General features: G+C 35.2%; 1 protein-coding gene across 10 annotated transcripts in view; it reads right to left on the reverse strand.

Moving 5' to 3' along the window:
* TBC1D32 (TBC1 domain family member 32) overlaps nucleotides 1-21,454 on the reverse strand; it is a 187,842-nt gene that overhangs the window by 151,375 nt on the left and 15,013 nt on the right. For 7 of the 10 annotated variants that reach the window (XR_011422150.1, XR_011422151.1, XR_011422149.1 and 4 more), the window contains 8 exons: nucleotides 19,512-19,689; nucleotides 11,779-11,847; nucleotides 9,498-9,623; nucleotides 6,691-6,769; nucleotides 6,456-6,559; nucleotides 6,298-6,359; nucleotides 5,578-5,722; nucleotides 2,923-2,982 (listed from right to left, as the gene is read on the reverse strand). Coding sequence is in view for 7 of the 10 variants with exons in the window: in XM_070223691.1 (XP_070079792.1) it covers nucleotides 2,923-2,982; nucleotides 5,578-5,722; nucleotides 6,298-6,359; nucleotides 6,456-6,559; nucleotides 6,691-6,769; nucleotides 9,498-9,623; nucleotides 11,779-11,847; nucleotides 19,512-19,689 (823 nt within the window). In the remaining 3 variants the exon portion in view is untranslated. Of the gene's footprint in view, nucleotides 1-2,922; nucleotides 2,983-5,577; nucleotides 5,723-6,297; nucleotides 6,360-6,455; nucleotides 6,560-6,690; nucleotides 6,770-9,497; nucleotides 9,624-11,778; nucleotides 11,848-12,198; nucleotides 17,684-19,511; nucleotides 19,690-21,454 lie in introns of those variants that run through there. The other 3 variants (XM_070223689.1, XM_070223690.1, XM_070223692.1) reach the window with 2 other exon arrangements.

The following is a 21,454-nucleotide window of genomic DNA, read 5'->3' on the forward strand; positions in this document are numbered from 1 at the left end:
CTTACACATACCTTGGTAAATAGCAACAACAACAACAACAAAATGACTTAAAATAAAGATTGCATTATAGGGAACTTTTGACATGACAAAATAAATATACTTAAGAAAAGCTCTAAAGAATGAGGAGACAGAGGAGCAAAGAAGAGACCAGCCCCGTGGCTGAGTGATTAAGTTTGCCTGCTCCGCTTTAGCAGCCCAGGGTTCGCCGGTTGGGATCCTGGGCACTAACCTACACACTGTTCATCAAGCCATGCTGTGGCGGCATCACACAGAGAAGAATTAGAATGACCTACAACTAGGATATACAACTATGTTCTGAGACTTTGGGGAGGGAAAAAAAAAAGAGGAAGATTGGCAACAGATGTTAGCTCAAAGCGAATCTTAGGAAAAAAAAAGAGCAAAGAAAAATCAGCTTCTTTAACTGAGAACTCAAAACACTATGTCCAAGATAATCTCTTTCAAAGACTCTTCACTTCTCTTCAAACCTTCAGAAACCCATCCTTCCTGCACTCATCTCTACCAGCTTTATCTTCCCCATGCACTCAGACTCACGTCTGTCCCTTCTACTCCTTCTCGCTTCTCAAACATGCCACCTTTTATCTGAGAAGAGGTCACAACCACAGGAAAAGGTACAGTCTCAGGAGAGGAACAATTACATTATAAAATATACCTTTTAAATTGCAGGAACAGAAAGCAGATCTGCAGTAGGTAAATTTAAACGCTAGTTTAAAGAGTCAAGTTGAGGTAATATAATAAAGAAAGATTTTCTTAAACCTCAGGCAGACAGAAAAATTTGCTATAAAATTCAGGCTTTTAATACTTAGTCTCCTGTAATATCAAATATATACCAGCCAGCTCACTTAACTGTTAACTCTTAAGACAGGAAAGAAAAAAAAAAAAAGGTTAACAAACAGCAGGGTAGGAAAAACCAAAGGAGAATTTAAATACCCTGTCTGTCGTTATCTTTTAAAATGATTTTGAGAGGGCAAGAAAAATAGGAAATGCACTACATAAAACCATTTCAGAAGCTGTTCCCTTAAAGGTAAAGTGGGCAAAGATACGAATTGTTAAAAATGAAAGGTAAAATATTTATGCTGAGTGTCAAAACGCTTTTCAACTAGTTTATGACTTTGCAATGCTATGGAAACAAAGCTCTGAACTTCCTCAGACATCTCCTTTAAAAATTGGTAGCATGTACATAAATTCCCTAATGCTACCTACTGAAAATGTCATAAATGTAACAGATAGAATTGCATAGAGTAGCCGCTAACCACATATTAGTTTTAAATTAAAATTAAAAATTGTTTCTCAGTTTCCTTAATCACATTTCAAGTTTTCAGTAGACACATATAACTAGTAGCTACCCTATCGGACAACGCAGACATTCCATTGTTGCAGAAAATGTTATCAGACAGTACCAATGAGACGCTAGAGGGAATGCCTTAACAGGTCATCGCGCTAAGCAGGCTGCTATGACTAAAGTCCTTATGCAAGGGTCGCATAGAACAAAAGACAAATCCATGTAGTGGTCCAAAGTTTCCACTATAAATACAAAATCTGATCCTCGATTCTGAAAAGAAAATGGGGACAAACAGATGTTGCATCCATTTGTTCCAATGTTTCTTCTCAAAAGTTAGGCCAAGTTTACTTTTAAAAAATATATACCATAAATAATCTTTTGATATTTTGTACGTTTAGAAAAGTTTTAAGAGAAAATGAGGTTTAAGTTGGACCAATTATGTACATGAAATAAAATATCTGACCAAGTTGACAAAATACTGAAGTTGTTTATAATACAGCAAATATTTGCAGGCTAAAAATTGATTGTAGCATAATTAGCTTTTCAAATAAGGTACAGATTTTAAGAGTTGATCTATAAGAAATATATTTGAAATATTTTCACTGGGGCCCTTGTGATAGCGACAGTGAGTTATTATTTGTATGTCAAACTATGGTGGGGGAAAGTTACTCTGTTCTGTTTGTTCCCCTTTCTCTGTTCTAACGAGATCAGTCTATGCTCATATGGCAACAACATTCATTTAAAATAGAAATGGGAGAGAAACGAGATGTGGAAAGACTTTGTTTCAATTCAGTTTCTCTACAGATTTTTAAGCACCTATTCCTCCACAAAGAAACCGCCGTCCTATCACTCAATATCCCTCTCTTCTCCTTTCTGAAGCTCAGTTCTCTTACACAAAACAATTATTGTTCTCTTTTCATTTTATGCTGTATCATGCTCACCCAGAAATTCACAATTCCAGGAATCTTTCCTTTCACCTGACTTCTAAACTCAAGATTCTAACTCTATAAACCATATTTATCATCTCAAAGTCATATTAGTATTTTTAAATATTTTAATAAATTTCATGTTTCTCATGTTTGTCTATTATTTATTAGACTTGCTGATTTCTGTTCAGTTCCTTTCAGTGCTCTTACACATTGTTCTACTAAGAGCAATAAATGTAGAAAATTTTGCTAGGATATTTTACAGTATTAGTTTATATTTGTTGCAACTTGAATCAATTTTTGCAAATGCAAAAGCATTTATCCCTCTGAGTTTTTTCATGCAACTTTCAGTCAAAAGCATGGGTATATTTTACAGAACTAACTCCCTTACACATACCTGATCTGAATTAAATTATATGATAATACTTAAAAATATGGCTTATCTCAAACTAGCTTGTTAGCAGCCCAATTTACTATGGAGTTGCTACATATTTCCTAATTGTTATCCTGACTGTATTTTAAGTCTCTACTTTTATCCTTTTATGTTCACAGAACGGTAGTTTAAAAGTCTCATAAAAGGAGGATTGCTCCATTATCCAATATTAATTATCACTCAATTTTGCACACTCAAGTTATTACCATATATATCTTTGTGTGACATTATTTCTCAACATAAGAACAGACATATAGACTTACCAGAGACTTATATTTCTTTTCAAGAAGTCTTAGTACCACAGTTCTGCTATAATATGCATGCTAAAATTAGGAGAAAAGTGATATTTAGTATTCAAGCTATATCATTCAAACTCCATCTTTCCTGCATCATTCCAATATCATAAATTACACAGTAACTCAGTTTTAAATTATTGTAATAGTGAAAAACAGGTTTTTATATGTACAATGGATTATGAGCATAGCAACCACAAGAATGCAAATTATATCAAAAAACTGGATCATTCGTGGACAGACCAGTAGAAGAACATTCTATCACTCAACTATGCTGAGTTTCCATGCTAAGCTATTTCAAAACCACCACCGAAAAACATATCTGACCGCCAGTGTATGACAGAGCCTAAAGGAAAGATACAAAAGTGGGAGGAGAGAGGGTTCACAATCCTCAAAATGAAGAGGATACTGTACTGTCTACATATCTAGGAATCTGCCAAGGTTAAAATGCTCTAAAGAGACAGTATCTTTTCTTTTTTCCTGAGGAAGATTCGCCCTGAGTTAACACTGTTGCCAATCTTCCTCTTTTTGTATGTGAGCCACTGCTGCAGTATGGCCACTTACAGATGAATGGTGTAGGTCCACACCCAGGAACTGAACCCAGGCCGCCAAAGTGGAGCATGCTAAACTTAACCACTAGGCCACCAGGGCTGGCCCAAGGGACAGAATCTTAATCGTTCTCTGCCAATCATATTCTTAAAATGATTCAAAGTGACAAAAAGAATTAACTCTCTCCTTGGAGCTAAACATAGATGAGATTAACACATGCTTTTTATGCATTGTACAAAGCAAGGAGAAAATATACGTAAATATTATTTAATTAAATTATGTTAGATATCATTAGTGTTCAATGTAATTTCTTCATTTCACTTAAGAATAAAATTAAACAGAATAATATTCAGTAAAAACTATCAGAATTCTGAGAAACAGAGCTTAATTAAATGAAGTTTTGGTTAATTGAGAGTTAATCAAAACCCTGTATGTTTTAACCCCTGTAGCTTAAAATGTTTTCAAAAACTAATCCTTTTTTCAGCTTTAGTAAGAGAAATATGTTGACCTACAATATGTTCTGATAAGAACTCCTTATAGTGGAACCCACAGACCATTCACCAACTACAGTCTTCAGGCCAAATTCAGTTGCCACCTCATTTGGTATATAAAGTTTCACTGGAACACAGTCATGTCCACTCATTTATAGATTATTTATAGAAGCTTTGGGGCTACAACAGAGAGCTGAATAGTTGCAACAGAGACAGTACAGCCCACAAAGCCAAAAATATTTACTGTCTGGCTGTTTATCTAAAAAGTTTGCCAACCTCTGCCCTAGATGAATGTAGGAGAACGTGATGAATTTTCATTACTCCTAGAACACACTCAGGGAGCTGGTTTTTAATAATTTTCTATTGGTTAGATTAGTTTTCCTGTGATCTGCTTCATTCTCTTAAGAGTCAAATAGTGACAATAAAAAAGTAAAAAAAGTTAAGTATAAAGTTAGTAAAATATGATTTTTGTTAAAAAAATACCTAAACAGATAAATTTTAAAGTATACATAATATAACTACATAAAACAAAATCATAATAGTTATCCCTGTGTTGTAGAATTAGAGAAATTTAATTTTATTTATGCTTTTACATATTTTGTATATTTTGTACAATAACAGTGTAATTTGATAATCAAGATAAAATTAAGAAAAGGGTCAAGTGTCAGATGTGAGGAACAAAGGGTTCAGATTAAATTGAGCAAACACTTATCGAACACATACTATACAAGCGAGGTAAGGGCTAAGTACTGGACAGAATTGTGTTTTGGTTAATTGGGCATTATTATATAGTTTATATAACAAAAGGAAAAGAAAGCCATCTGGTAGACAATGTCCAAATTGTGCTGAGCAGTAAAAGAACATGTTGTGCTTTGCGTGGCAAGTCATAGCCCTAGCCTCTCCCTTCCCCACAGCAACAAACCCACAGTGTCCAGCAGGCAGGTTAAGAGGGACAAAGATGTGAGAACACAAGCCAACACCAGCACTGTCAGACACAGACCACTCTCATTCAACAGCAGATGAGAGAGGGAACAGCATCCGATTTCTTTACTCTTAATATTAGTTTTAGTTCCAGGACAGTGGTGAGCTCTGTAGGAAATCAGGCATTAAAAAATGCAGGCATCAAACACATTTTCCAAACTGCAGGTTCGGGAGGAGGCAAATGAAGCGACATTTTCAGGCTTTGCTCCTAAGCCAGAGACAAATGAGCACTGAACTGTCATGTTCTACCACATTTGCTTAGGAAATTTGAAGCTTTTAAACTAAAGAAGACCAGATTTTGGATAGGTCATTCGCTTTAATAGATTCAAATGAATTACCATTTAAAATCCTATTCTGGGGCTGTCACTTACTACGTAAACAATCTTAAGCAAGTTACTTAACTTCTTTATGCCTCAGTTGCTGCAACTGTAAAATGGGGTAATACACCACCTATCTCACAGATTGTTATAAGAATTAAATGAGTTAACACATGTAAAAGCAATTACAACTCTTAGCACACAGTAAACACTCAAATATTAGCAATTCTTTGAAACAATATAGCAATGCACTGAAAGGTATACAAACATATGCCATTTTTCCTTACCATCCACTTTTTGAACCACACAGCCTTGGTATCAACCAATGCAAGAAAGTAGATTGGATCCAAAATCTTTTGTAAGACAAGATGGCTTTGATCATGTTTAACTGATAATAAGGACAAAGTACTTTCCACAATTTCTTCCATATACCTTAACGTTTGGGAAAGAAGTGATTTTAGAAAAAACAAACGCTAAATAGTACTGATGATATATTTTATATTTATGAAATGATAAAGTGATAAGTAATCTTTAGAAACTTTTTTTTTAATATTTCAATAAATGGCAGAGGTGTGATTCACACCAATTTTTTCTGCTTTAAAAACTTACATTCTTTCTCCCTCAAAACAGGCTCTACAAATTTAACTTTCCTTTTTAGACTCACAGTTGCTCTCAAAACCTTATTCAAACATTTAGAACCAAAAGGAAAAAGTTTAAAGAACATTTAAGGAGCTTGCCCAAAGTACCAAAAACCAATAATGAAAGAACCTGAGGCTACGACACCCTTTTATTACATTGTTGGGATAAATAAATGGTGGAAAATGGTACTTGCATAGAGCAATTCACATAGCTAAGGTCAAAACACAGAAAAAGCCAAAAGATAAACCTTATTCATCCCTTCCAAATTATGTAAATCAATTAAGACTGTCTCTACTCTTTCTCTTTGAAATGCATGTGGGGTTAATAACACTTCTGTATTTTATGTTGGTATAAATTAGGGGACTCACTTCTCTGGGTGACGAATCCAGAAAGATGGAGCCTCCTTCTGATATTCATTTAGAAGACGAACCTACAAGGCAGTGCATAACAGTTCTCAAAAAAATTAGAATTCTTAAATATAGAACTATTTCAATAAAAATAAAAGCATATTGCAGCAAATGAATACCTTTTTAAGCAAGCGGATAACATTAGGATTAGTTATATCAACACCAGTTGAAAGAGTAGGACTATGATTTTCTCTGGAAAGAAAGTATAATTCCAAATATTTGGCTGAAAAGACAAAGTAAAAGAAATATGACTACTATTCATTTACAGTGCTTTCTGAAAAAGTTATTTCTTATGCATTTTTCTTGAGGATAAATCAAAGAAAAAACATTTTAAAAATGTTTTAATAAACATACCCAAGCTCGTATAAATTTCCTTCGTCATATGTAATGGTGAAAGTGTAAATGTCTGTGCATAGAATTTTAAAATCCGGTCCTATGGAAGTGAAACAAAAGATGTGAGTCCAAGATTCTTACGAAAATAGAGTAGAGATGAAAAAAGATCATTTCTCACATAGTGAAAAACTTATAAACACAAAATAAAGCATTCAGAAACTTGAGAAGTAATGTATCTACAAGAATGTCACATTCCTGTAATTGTGGGCAAAAAGTAAAACTAACCAAAACTAATATTAAATCTAAGACAGCAGTATATTCTTGTAAAATCTGGCGATGGTGGATACAGACATGGAGACAGCGAGGGTTGAGAGAGGAAGGTACAACATAATGGTGTCAGACCAGGAAGCCCCAGAAGTGCTAAAGGAAAAACAAAAGACAAAAAACCCACTCCTTTTCAAATCCTACATTTTTTTTTTAATTGCTTACATGGGTAGTTTCAGCAACTAAACATTTAGAACTCTAATAATTTTGCCTGTTCCCAAGAAAAATATTACATCTTTTCAAAATTCTACATTATTAAAACAAAGTAGAAACCATCACAAGGTAAATGAATTAAATGAGATAATGGATGTAGTTAGAACAGTATTTGGCAATAGGAGGTACTTAGAAATGATAGCTATTATCATTATTTTAATTATATCAACTTTAATATTATGTTGAAATTAATCCTAATAGTGAAATTCAACTTATCATTAAATAAAAATGTAAAAGTCCCTCGAATGTTCTACCCTGTGGGAAAAAACTAATAACCTTGGCTATTTCTAATATTAGGATAACATGCTTGCAAAAAGTGATTACCCAAATGACTACAAATATCTTCTAATAATCCCAAGAGATTCCTACTGAACACAGGATATTAAATACTTTGGGGAGTCTATTTTTACAGCTGCAGAAATTGATAAGTATCTGTCACACTTTTCAAACACTATAGGCTTCACTGAGTTACACGTACGAGTTTGTTAGAGTAGGAAATGAAGAAGCAAAATCAAACTTAAGAAGGTGGACCAAGCACAAATTCAAATCGAAAAGAACGCCATGGCTTCTTTTCTATTCAAAAATGATTGGTTCTATTACCATTTCCCCTCTATAACAACTTTTTGCAATTTTATTAACTTAAGTACTGGCACTGACTCCTGCTGCATAATAATCTATAATGGCTAAATAAAGCCACTTATACTGACCCATTAGCATCTCTACTATGTTTACAAAGTTGTTATATAATTTTTAAAATACTTAAAGGAAATCTATTAGACCACTATTTCGTCTTTTTTAAATAAGAGAAAAACACAGGGAAATTTACAATTGTACTTCCTGTTACCCGAGGGATGTTAAAGGTGACCCTGAAATATCCTTTTCCCCCTTGAAGTTCTTGGATTGTGGAGTTTTTACAGGAGTCTGCATCACCCTCTGGTGTTAGTAAGGTTGAACTGCATCCAGGTATTAGGTAAACACCTGTTCCCCCTTATAAAAATAACAAACTACTTCTGTTTCCCAACCATTATACATCTTCATTGATGGAAGAGCATGATTTTAAACAGACAAGTGTATTGAGATTTTTCTTTATAATTGTTTACTGTCTGTCTCCTCTACTAGAACGTAAGTTCTATGAAGGCAAAGCCTGCCTTAACTCAGTGTGTTCTCAGCATGTAAACTAGAACGATGCACATTGTAGGTATTCAATACAGATTTGTTGAATATTTAGCAAAATTTAACTCTTGTACTAACGTCTTAAAAAATTCTGTATAAACCACTATATCAATTTTAAAGCCAAATTTTCCTTCATTAATACATCAATTTTGAGGAAAAAGATAGACCCTCTAAAGAAACCTGATTTGTACTTAAACATGATGCTGGAATACAGTCAGGATTTTTTTTAATTCACATCATAGATATTATGCATAGAATTACTGCACTTTTTAATATAATCTTACCTTTCATCATATAATAAGTGTTCCCGACAAGTCATATGCAAATCATTTTTTACATAAAATCCCTTCTCTACTGACTTCATAATTTTACAATTTTTGGAATTTTCTATATTTGCTTTCTGATTCAGCTCAATCATCTTCTAAACTCTTAGCCTGACCATTTTCTACCTTCTCTTTTTAGGCAGTTAAGCAATCTCTAAATAGACACTTAAATGTATAAAGAAAATTCTTATGGACTCTTGAGAATAAATTCTAATTAATCACTTTAAGTTCAGATTTTCATATATCATGAGTTCTTTCAAAAACATTTTAAATATTCTTTTAAAATATTTTTCTTAATTCAGAAACAATGACAGGGCAAGCCCCGTGGCTGAGTGGTTAGGTTGGCGCACTCCACTTCGGCAGCCCAGGGTTTCGCCGGTTCAGATCCTGGGCGTGGACATGGCACTGCTCATCAGGCCATGCTGAGGCGGCATCCCACATACCACAACTAGAGGGACCTACAACTAAAATATACAACTATGTACTGGGGGGACTGGGAGAGAAAAAGCAGAAAAAGAAAAAAAAAAACAATGACACATTTGGATATCCCCTCACAAGATAAAACAAAATGCACAAATTAACATAGTCTACTATTATTTGGCAATGAAGTATGATATTGACCATCCTTTGAATCTAAATGTGAAATAGTAAATTAATTCCTTTAAAGAAAATCTTGACAATTCAAAAGCTGGAACTGAAATTCCAGGAATATTTGAGCGACTATTGGAGAAAATCATCATATTCTATTTGTGGGGAAACAAGTTATTTTTAATACTTCTATAAGCATTTCCTTACATTAAACACAGGATCAGGATCTGAAAGACACATTGTCAGTTTCTCACAGAGAGTGGTCCAATTTTCGCAGTTCAGTACATCAGATGGCGGAGCTGAACATAACATTTGCAAGGCTTCATATCTCACCTATAATTTTGTAAAAGAAGATTTTTATTAATACCCAGCCACTAGAATACCAATTCTCCAAATATCTAACACACAATGAAAGGCAGTCTGAATAACTGTTTTAAAGAGCCAATTGATGAGAATCAGATGCCCTTTTATAAAACAATTCTTGAGAACTCATTTTTTTAAACAAATTGTTAAGCAGAGAAAAAAACACTGTTTTATGCAAACAAAAGTTAAAAGACTAAGTGTATTAGACTCTAGGTCACACGTCTAAGTGGAAAAGGAGGAAGGATGGCTGCTGAATCTGAATCACCAGGGCAAGGTTTTCCAGGGTCCTTGTCCCACACTTTCCCCACTTGAGTAGGCCCCCATAGGTAGTCCTACTGTTTGAGAGTTTTAGTTTTAAAAACGTTGCTCAGACATGCCCCTGGTGAAGCATTCCCATTTCAGGATATGTGAACAATTCTCACAAAACAATTAATTTGAACTTGTTTTCACTGCTACACCATATTTTCTTCTAACTGCTTCTAACCACTGAGGTAGGAAAAAAAAGTCATTCAGCAGCATGATGGAAAATCGAATTTCTGTATTTTCACAGAAAGTTTACTTCTTAATCATCCTTCTCCAAATCCAGTCAGAATTCACTCAACACCATATGACCTAAGGGACAGCACTGAAGAAAAGCTCTACTCTAATTATGAACGGAGCAAGGCTTCCCTGACTCCCTCTCCAGCTAGCGAGCAATAACACATTGACTCCAACTGTCCCTCAAAATCTGGGTGTTTCCCAGCTGAAATCACTGACAGCTAATGATATTTTAAAAAAAAAGAAAGGTGAAGAATCAGAGACAAGAGCTAAGACCTCAGGAAACCAGACATGCTGAACCAGGGCGTCAAGTTTTAGGTAAAAACGCTTGGTGAAAAAGACAATACATATGTATTTAAAAGTGTCTATATATCCATATAAAACAACTCCTAAAGACAAGTTTATTTGTGACAGGGATTAGGGGCACTACAGAGAGAGCTCAAAAACATTAAGTAATTTCTCCTTTTTAGTTAATTTTTAGGACAAAATCCCATTAAGAATTTACTACTTGCAGAAGTAGAATAAAGCTTTCTGAACAAGTATGGATTTCCAAGGATCCACCAGAAGACAGTAAGACTGTCACATAAAAGTCAAGTCCCATCTCCAGTATCCTTTGAAACATTACCTTTACTAAGAACCTAGAAAATAAATCAGACAGCAAAATGCTCAGAGGAAAAAAATTCTGTGATTTTTTTCGAAAATCAGTGGGAGTAAATCATAACTATTCATTTAGTTTAAAATGAAAAGTTGAAGAAAATTTCAAAAATTTACACCAAATAGCAAGATATACACAGTCTTAGATACTTCAAAAATCCTACCATATTTTCTATTCCAGACTGACTTTCAAACAAAATAAGATTTCATAAACAATAATTTATACAATCTTTTAAAATATAAACAGACACAATTCAATAAAATTGCTTATTTTTTTTTTCTTGTGAGAAGATTTGCCCTGCACTAACATCTGCTGCCAATCCTCCTCTTTTTTGCTTGAAGAAGATTAACCCTGCTCTAACATCTGTGCCAATCTTCCTCTCTTTTGTACATGGGACGCCTCCAGAGCATGGCCTGATGAGTGGAGTGGGTCAGTGCCCAGGATCTGAACCTGCGAACCCGGGCCACCGAAGCGGAGCACACAGAACTTTAATCACTCAGCCACGAGGCTGGCCCCCAATAAAATTGCTTCTTTAAATTCTTTTTCTAATAAATGAAGGTATGTATCAAAGTTGCTCACATTTTCTAGAAACAGAAAGAGCATTAAATGAAGATTTCTTTTTTCTTCAAAGAAATCACTAAAAGACTACATACAAAGCAACAGTGAAGAACAGTTTGGGGGACAACTGCTCATAACTTCATCCCTTCAAAATTGAAACTAGAAATAAAAATTTCCTCTTACAAACCATGACAATTCTCCCTTACTCTGTGACCTTTGATTTCAAAATCAGAAAGTCTAGCAGGGATGTCTAGCACTGCCATAATTATAAAGGCCTATCTTCAAGATAAACAGCCCAGCTGCCACTGACCATAATCTATTATAAACATATATATATATATCTGACTGAACTTGACAGCTATTCTTTAAACTTACCTCTTTAGGTTGCCCAGGATCCAACTGGTCTAAAATCAATTGTAATTTTCCTTGACAAAATTTGTAACTCTGTAACGCAATTGACAGAACATTCATTTATTTAGTAGACTTTTGGAAATATTGCTATAAATGACTTTTTAATATAATTCCAAGCACAAAATGCATTCTGAACAAGAAAAGGGGCTGACCTATTTTGATTTGGCAGCAAATTTAGAATTTTTGCTTCCCAAGGCATTTAAATGGGAACTGAACGTCCCAGTAGAACAGTGTACCCTCATGTATATGAAAACTATTATTTGCTCAGCAATTGCATTAGAACATTACGGGACTCGAAAGATGTAAAGTCAAAATGTTTTGTACCCAGAAATGTGAGCTGTATGAAAGAGAAAGATAAAACAAACAAGAAAGCACTAACAGTACCCTAGGCATAGCTACAATGTGGCTTGAATTTTTTTGTTCCTTTTCTTTCCTGTACTTTTCCTTAGCCTTTCTCCAGGCTTCCTCTTTGGTGAAAAATTCCATGAAGTAAAAACTTCCATCTAGAAAAAAGTTTATAGTAGACCGTAAGCTATTTTGGAAAAGGAAAGGGTCTTTTTCCAGCCAAAGGCAATTTAAATATGAATAATACCTAAAATCATCATCTAAAAACAACAAAAATAGCAATAATAATAGTTGGCATTTCTTATCTATTATGTAACAAGCCCTATACTATCCAGTTCACAATGGCTCTATGAAATGTGAGAAATATGAAAAGAAGAGGTTAAACAACTTCTCCAAGCCAGCCAGCTATCAGAACTCAGGCTTCTACCCTCATCAGAGAGCCTCTTCTCTTCACCGTCTATCCTCTCTCCTGAGGTGTTCTCAGCCAGCTCTGTAAGTGTATCAAGATGACTCCAATTTCTATCAGCCACTTCATCACCAAAGTTACATATATAATTATCCTCTCGACATTTCCACGTGGATGTCTAACAGGCACCTCAAACTTAACTTGTCCAAAATAGAATTCTTGATTTTCTTTTTATGTCAAACTTGCTCCTCCCTCAAACTTCCTCATCTTGGTAAACGACACTACCATCCACCCAGACTTTGACTTAGGTCAAAAATAGGAGTCAATCTCAACTCCTCACTTTCCCGCATTTCCTACATCCAATATCATTAAGTCCTGCAAAATAACCCACGAGTTTCACATACCTTAGCGCCAACTACCCACTACCCTTTCCCTGATAAAACCGTGGCTGAGGCGCCATCCACTCTAGTCTAGACTACTTCAAACTACCCTATATGGTCTCCCTGCTTCTGCTCTGACTCCATCCTGCTCCCTTCTCCAGCAGTAGTCACATGGAGCTTCCCAAACTTATAAATCAAATCCCTTCATCTCCCTTACTTCAGCCCTGCAAAAGACTTCCCACTTGACTCAGAATCAAATATAAAAGTTTACTTACATAATTTGGCCTCTGCTTCTCTCGCTCATACCCTTCTTCCCCTCTGTTCTCCAGTCTTTAGTCACACTGACCTTTTTTCCATCTCTGGAAGACACCAAGCTCACCCTAGCCTAAGAACCTTTGCCATTGCCATTCCTCCTGCCTGGTAATGCCCTTCCTCCAGAGCTTTCCATGGCTGCCCTCTTATCACTTAGAATTTTGTCTTTTTCACTATAGTATCCCCAATACCTGAAACAGTGCCTGATGCAGAGTAGGCACTCAGTACACATTTGTTTAATACAAGAATGACTCCAAAGCCAGTCTTCGCACCATGTTACAATGTCCCTAACAATACAGGGCACATAGAGCCACTCCATAACAAATACAAAATAGCCTGATAGTTCAAACTAACACAAAATTTTTTAAAAGTCTTGAAAGTGTCCTGAGTTTTACTCCTTTCTAAAAGTATATAGTTCAACTGCTGAAAAGTCTGCACATGTTACCTTTTAAAATTAAAAGTATTGCATGTTAAGTAACAGAGCTTTAATTTTGAGTTTATTATACTGCAGTTAAAATTCACTAATGATAAGTACTAACAGGAAATGTAAGTATATATGAAAGCATCTGTCTTGTAAGCATCATTATAAGAATTAAGGGGGAAGATAATTGCGAAATCTTTTATCATTAATAAAATTTAAAAATTTGAAGTAAATCTCATGTTTCTCAGGAAGTTTTCTACTAGAAAATACAAAATAGCTGACTCCAACTATCAACTGCCCATTCAAGATTAAGCAACCTAAAAGTATAATTCACTGATTTCCACAGATTTCCACTCTAATCCAGCTTCTTTTCCAATGAAGAAGCATGTTCTACAGCCCTGATAAATAGGGAGCCAGACATTGTTTGAACATTCTCAACTATAGGGAGCTCATATTGGTGAGACAACCAGTATTATGTCAAATAGCAGTGAATAAAAAGGTAAAATACTTCAATCTCAACAAGATTCATTTGCTTAAATGCTCCCCATGACAAAGAATTCATTTTCTAGTCTCCTTGCAAACAACAGCCCAGGCAAGCGACCCTTACTGTCTGAAAATGCCTTTGCCTTTCACTTCACAGACATGATCCAGGCTAATCGACACGGTGAGCCTTCAACTTCCCTCCTCTTTCCCTCAGTATTACTCTGTGGTGAACTGCTGACCACCAGATCCAAAGATCTTTTCTTAAGTCCTCATCTTCTCTGACTTCCCTCTAGCCTTCTTTACAGCTAAAGAACCATCATTCTTGCCTTCAAATTCACCCCCCCATGCTCCTACCCAGCACACTATGGTTTGATAACCCTCTTTTCTGATCCATCCTTCTGTCTCTATGGGCCCTCTGAAAACGTGTTTCCTAAGGGTTCACCTATTGATGGCGTCAGTAGTAACACCTCTGCCCAGATGACATGAGTTCTGTTATCCCCAACGTTTCTACCAAGTGAATCCTGCATTTTCAACTACCTGTTCCACCACTAGGGCACCTTACTGGTTTCTCAAATTCAATACATCTAAAAAAAGAAAATGAACTCACCACATTCTTCACACCTGATCGTCCCCCCTAATCGTAAGCATGGTTCATGACACCATCATCTTCCAGCCACCTAGGCTTGAAACCATAGCTAGACCTTTGAGTCTACTCCCACTTTGCACTACTGCCTCCAAAACACTACGATAGTTAACTTTAATGATGCTGCCTCTGTAATAATTCTCACATGAGTCCCTATTTATTCCTACAAAGATTCCTCAGTTCAGGCCCTTATTACTTCCTTATTCAACTACCATGATAGCCTTCTAATTTATCTCCCTACATCTACTTTCTCCCCGTTTCATGCCCTTCTGCACACAAATGTCAGGTCAATCTCCCTCACAAACACTTTTCTGTTCAAAAACCTAAAATGCTTTCCCTTAACTTACAAAATACAATCCAATTTAGCTTTTGAATGCATTAATTTATTCCTCAAATATTTATTCAGCATCTACATGTTAGACACCTGCTATGTACCAGGCACTATGATTTTATAGCAAGAAACTATAAATAACGATTAAGACACAATCCTTGCCCTTATGCCATAATCTAGCCTTAAGCTACCCTTCCAATTTGTTCCCCATAAACTCTTGTTCTAATCCTTCACATAAACTACTCACAGGTTCCCAAATATGACAACATAGTCTTTGTTGATTCAAAGCTTTTGTCCATTCCCTTATCTGAAATACTTCCCTCTACAGCTCTTTGATATTCTTAGTTATAAGGACTCCTCTTTGGAATTCCCATGACATTATTTCTATCTTACAATTGCTATTTACCTACATATCCTATCTCTTTACTATCTCAAGTAAGCTCCTTGAAGAAATAATGCCATCTGAATCATCTTTGTACTTTTGCAGTGTCTGACACAGATATTGCACATAGCATATGCCCAATACATATGTGTTGGATGAATATACATCCAAAGAGTTGAAGTCCCCCAATTCTATCATATTTGCCTTTTCTCCACGTTATACTGCATATTAGAAAAGCACAGCATTTAAAAGACATCTGATTGGAGCAGCCTCATTAATCTACTTATTACCCTATAAGATTCTTTTAATTATCTTCTTAAACACAGTACAAACTACTCTTTAAAGATGTTAAAAGGGCTGGCCCAGTAGTATAGTGGTTAATTTTGCACGCTCTGCTTTAGTGGCCCGGGGTTTGCTGGTTTGGATCCTGGGCGTGGATCTACACACCACTCATCAAGCCATGCTGTGGCAGGTGTCCCACACATAAAATAGAGGAAGATGGGCACGGATGTTAGCTCAGGGCCAATCTTCCTCAGCAATAAGAGGAGGATTGGTGGCAGATGTTAGCTCAGGGCTCTTCCTCAAAAACAAAAGTGTTAAGCAATAATTTGAACTACCCTAGAAATCAGAATGAGTCTAACACCTGCCTTAAACATTACCTATTTTTTTAAAGGTCTCTTTTTGTGTTTCTCTGTCTAAGTGGATGAACATAAATTACCATAGCAACTAACTATAAAAGCTTATTTAACTAGAGCAGGTAGATAATGTTTCATTGAATACAGATTTGTTAGCTGTTCTAAATATTTCTTAGATTGAAAATTCTTGAGGAGGGGAGCAGTGTCTGCCAACTTGATTCGTAAAGCAACACGAGATAGATCTGTTGGTGACATCAATACAGGTAAATACTTCCAAAAGGAAAGGTTTTTTAAACATATTTACATGCGTGAAGTATAAACTAAGCAAATAATTTCTGAGCAAAGTCTAAGCAGAAAAGAGCAAGAAATAGAACAGATTGACAGTGTAAGATGTATTTGGTCCTCTTGTCTGACCATATGGATCCAAATTAAAGGTCTTAAATGCTAAAAGAAGATTTGGATACACCTCTTTCAGATGCAATTTACCTAAAGATTGAACCTAAGATGTACTCAATAATTTTATTTTTCCAGAACTCTCATACTCAATTACTTTATTACAACACATACTAAAGAATATTCACATTATTCAATGACTACACTTTAAATTAGCAAAAAGATCAAACCACGCTCAAAATTAACTTACCGTAAAAACCTCTATTTTAAATGTTTGGTTGGTAAACAGTATAAACAACTGAAATACAACCAGTCAAAGAAAGACAACTACTACTGTTGTTCAAACAATACAGCTATAGGAAATAACAGAAATATATAAATATTGAACCTAACGATACTGCAGGCTTTAAGATGTCTAACTGCACAATGATTTCTTTCCTATTCTTAAAAGAAAAAGGAAAGAAAAGAAACACCACTCGATGATGACGACGGTAATAGCGAACACTCATATAAGTGCTTAGTATGTGCCAGATATTGTTCAAAATGCTTTACATACATCAAACCATTAAATCCACAAAGCAACCCCATAAGGTAGGTTCTGTTACTACGTCCACTATAAAAGATAAGAAAACTGAGGCAGAGAGAGAGGTTAAGGAGCCAAGGTCCACAGCTCATCAACGGCAGAACCGGAGTTTATTTCAGACTGGTTTGTTTCCAAGACTGAGAATGCATTAGCTTCATGTAGAATAACTTTTTCAAATTTGAGTGCCTCTAAAACTCTTTAAATTATGCACCCACCCTTCATTAAGCCTTAAATACAGAACGGAGTTACTAACTCAAAAAAAAACAAAGTTTTAAAAACACTTTCAAGTAAACTCAGTTTTTCTTAATTTCTTAGATGTTTTCATTATATTTTAACAACTTCTGCACTTTTCTTTAAAAGTGTTACCATGGAGAGGTAACAATAAAAATTTATTAATATTTTGAAGTATAAAGAAACTTTAAGTATTCATAAAGGAGAATATTAGCACTTTTCAAAGAAATCAGTGTTTCTGGTTTTAAATTGTCTCAAGAGATTACTATTAAACAAGCAAGCGGAAAAAAAAGCTCACACCAGCACCTATCCAGCTCTCCCAAACAATCCACCTGTCTCAGGCCTGACTCTAGGCAGCTACACTATCAATCCTTCTATGTTCTCATTTTCTAAGCTCAGCTACCTTTCCCTTTCACCTCTGCATTTTTAAGATTTTAGGCCCTACATTTTTCTGTTTATAAGACAAATAATAACAATAGTCAAAATCTTATTAATCGAGGGTAGCTAGAAGGTGGAGGAACGTCTGAAGTAGCGTTTGGGCTGTGGTTATCCTAGTGTTCTGGCTGATCTTGCTGAAAAAGAGATGAGAGTCCCATAATTCCCTCAGCAGGAATATGAAATCCTCAAAAGTAGAATTCCTCACCAAAAAAGAGCATTGTAAAAGCTTTGAAGATCTCACGAAAGGCCAGAAAATGGGGTGAACTCGAGATACTCTGATTAAGATGTGAGTCATCAGGGCAACACATAAATTAGGGTAGTTGAAAGCACATACTCTGAGGGACAGGGTCGAGAGGCCATGCACCCAATAAAGGAAAAAAGCTACTCAAAAAAAGTCTTACTGGAAGAATTCAAAGCATAGCAACAAGATGGAGCTTAGACTGTTCCCAGAATATTCTCAAAAGGTAGTTCAAACACAAAGTCGAAGGTACAATATCTTCTTTTCCAGAAATTAAAAAACAGGGAAGACAAGCTCTGGCCTTTGTGTGGAGGGTGGAGAAGACAGGTGACTGGTAAGGACAGTAGCGTTATATTGGTTTCCTACAGCTGCTGTAACAAGCTACTATAAACTTAGTGACTTAAAACAACACAAATTTATTATCTTACAGTTCTGGTGGTCAGAAGTCTAAACACATTAGCAGGTTTGTGTTCCTTCTGGAGGCTCTGGGGAGAACCCATTTCCTTGCCTGCGATTCCGTGGCTCATGAGCTTCCTTCCACCTTCAAAGCTAACAGTCACATCACCCCATCTCCAGTCTGCACAGCACCTTCTCTGACTGGCCCTCCTGAGTCTCTCTTAAACAGACCCTTGTGATAACATCCAGGATACTTTGCCCATCTGAAGAGCCTTAATTTAATCACATTAACAAAGTCCCTTGGACTGTGTAAGGTAACTGTGACCAATATACACACTTTTTTGGTGTTTCGCCCTTCTCCTCAAATCCCTTTTTGGTATATGGTTACGATCTATGTTATAGCTATGTCCCTGTGTTACAGCTAATTAGGTGAAATGTTTCACTAAAAATATCAGGTAGGATTCACACGAAGGTCAAACAGACTCCATTTGGCCTGAAAGTTTCTGTGTGGAAGTTCACGTCTTCTATCAGGACTACTCTAGCCACTGGCCTATCTTTCTCTTAGCTCGCTTTATCCAAATGACAAGGATTCCAATAACCTGGAAAGAGAATGTAAAACTTCAAATCTCTTCACACCAAAATAAAAGCTTAATGTTTTAAAACTAACAATTCACAGCAATCTTCATCTCCAGAAAATAGCTAAGGGAAATGTTTTATCTTCATATCTCATCTATAATGTAAACTTTGATTAATAAGGATTAATTGGGAATAAGATGTTTTATTTAACTAAAGCTTAAGCAGATTTGTTTCAAGTGTTACTATTTTTTTAAATCAGAAATCCATTAGTTTATTTCCTTACCTCATTAAGAATAGTCTCACATATAATGTAATCATTCACTGAACATATAATTCTAGAAGATGTTATCTCATGGATTAAATCTTTAATATTAAGTTATTTTATTGTTTTCTTCTGAATCTTAAAACTAGAAAGCAGAAAAAAATCTAGCTAATTAGAATGTATTGAAGCTAGTAACTATTAAACGCCATTTCAAGACATAAACGCAAAACTAAACAACACACCTGATTGAATGACGCATCGCTATCAGAGCAATTGTCTGTGCAGTAACTATTGTTTTTCTCCTTTTGCATTTTTTTCTGCCTTTCTTGACTTCGTATCTCATCTTCTTCAAACTTGTTAATCATGGATTCCACCACTACCATCATGATGTTCTTCAGGGAATGCATCATTTCTTTGTATCTTTAAATTCAAAGCAGTCTTAGTAAGAGAAAGACTATTAGCACAAATTAAAACATTAAACTAAATTAAACTACCTGGTTATTTTTTCTGTAAACTTCCTTTAAGAACTCAATTCTAAAGAGAAAAAAATCTGCCAGTTTTTCTTAAAAATAAATGGCACAACAGAATTCACAAAACAGGAATAAAATTTAATAGGAAATCCAAAATGTGTTATATTTCCCAGGTTTTTCCATCTGGTACACGGACCAAGGTAGTAAAATTAAAAGAATCTAAGGCAAGATGTTCCAATGGCATAGATTACAATAATTAGCAACAAAGTCAACTGCTAATATCATACTACCAAAACACAGCCTATTTTACACGTCACTTTTATTCCTTGTTTTACTTCTATCTCTTTCCCTATCCTCCCTTCCTCTATTTTCTTTCCTTCCCTTCTCCGCTGCTTATATTTTCCATCTATAGGCGTATATAGCCAAAACTGAGACCTAAGTAAGAGGTAAGCTATCAGTGGGTCCTTTCAAACAGAGACTAGAGAACCCACTGTCAGGGACGACAGCAAAGGGGTTCCTGAAATTGGCAGGAGTTTGAAGTGGATAACTTCTAAGATCCTTCTTAGTTCTATGGGTCTTAGAATCTCAAGAAGAACTTACAATAATTTTCTCCTTTCATTAAGTGAAAACTCTTAGGCATCCATATTAATATTAGGCTGAGATCCCCAAAAACCCAAGAAATAGAATTTTAGAACTAGATGGAACCATTAAAATAACCTAGTCTACCCTTTATTTTACAAGGGAGGAATGTGACCTGGACCACTGAAATTTCCATAGTTAAAACAAAAAGGCATCAAGATGTAAATAAACATAGTGAATAAAACACAAAATTTGGACTCAGAAAACTTGGATTAGAATCCTGATTACTTTACTCACCAGCTTTGTCATCATAAATAAGTCTCTTTTCCTCAACTATAAAATGAGGTAAAAAGAATACAATCTAGCTAAGCTATTTCACATGACTGTAGCAAGAAATAAATGAGAATATATACCTGTAAGTTCTTTGTAAAATATAAAGCATGATACATATATTTATTGCTTATCATTACAATAATGGAAATACATTAGGAAAATAAGCACAGAAACATTCCTTTCTTTATATTTCAGATTAATGGATCATTGTAACTGCATAAATCAAAGGACGAATAGGTAAGGTAGTTTCTCTTATACAAGCAATAAAATCATGCTAGGGGATTTGGATAGAAATAGCAGACTGAGATTTTAAAGTTTAAAGAAATTTTAAAATATGTTTTAAATTACATATCATTAAATATACATAATTTCTATATATAATTTAAAATATATTATTATATAATCATATTATCTAACAATATACAATTTGTTATAACTATAAACAAATTTAATATAATACATATACACATAAATATTTTTAAAGTCTCAGAAATTATAAGAATACATAAAAATATGGAAACAATGTTGAATTTAGGAACAACACAGGGGGGAAATACATACAGAAAAGAACTGCTATAGAGGTGAGAAAGAGTCAAGGAAGATCCAAGTTTAAAGTAAAGGGATATAAAGACCAAGAAAGAATCCTAGGACACTCATTAGACTAAGCGGCAAATAACAAACAGGATAACTGAGCCAGCAGGCCGCAGCTTCCTCCTGTACACATTCTGAGGAGCAAGAAACAGGGAAGCGCAGCAATGCCCCGGCGGCGATCAATAGCTACGCACCAAAAGCTGTTGTCTCCT

The sequence above is a fragment of the Equus caballus genome, chromosome 10 (genome assembly GCF_041296265.1).
Source record: "Equus caballus isolate H_3958 breed thoroughbred chromosome 10, TB-T2T, whole genome shotgun sequence".
Classification (NCBI taxonomy): Eukaryota; Metazoa; Chordata; class Mammalia; order Perissodactyla; family Equidae; genus Equus; species Equus caballus.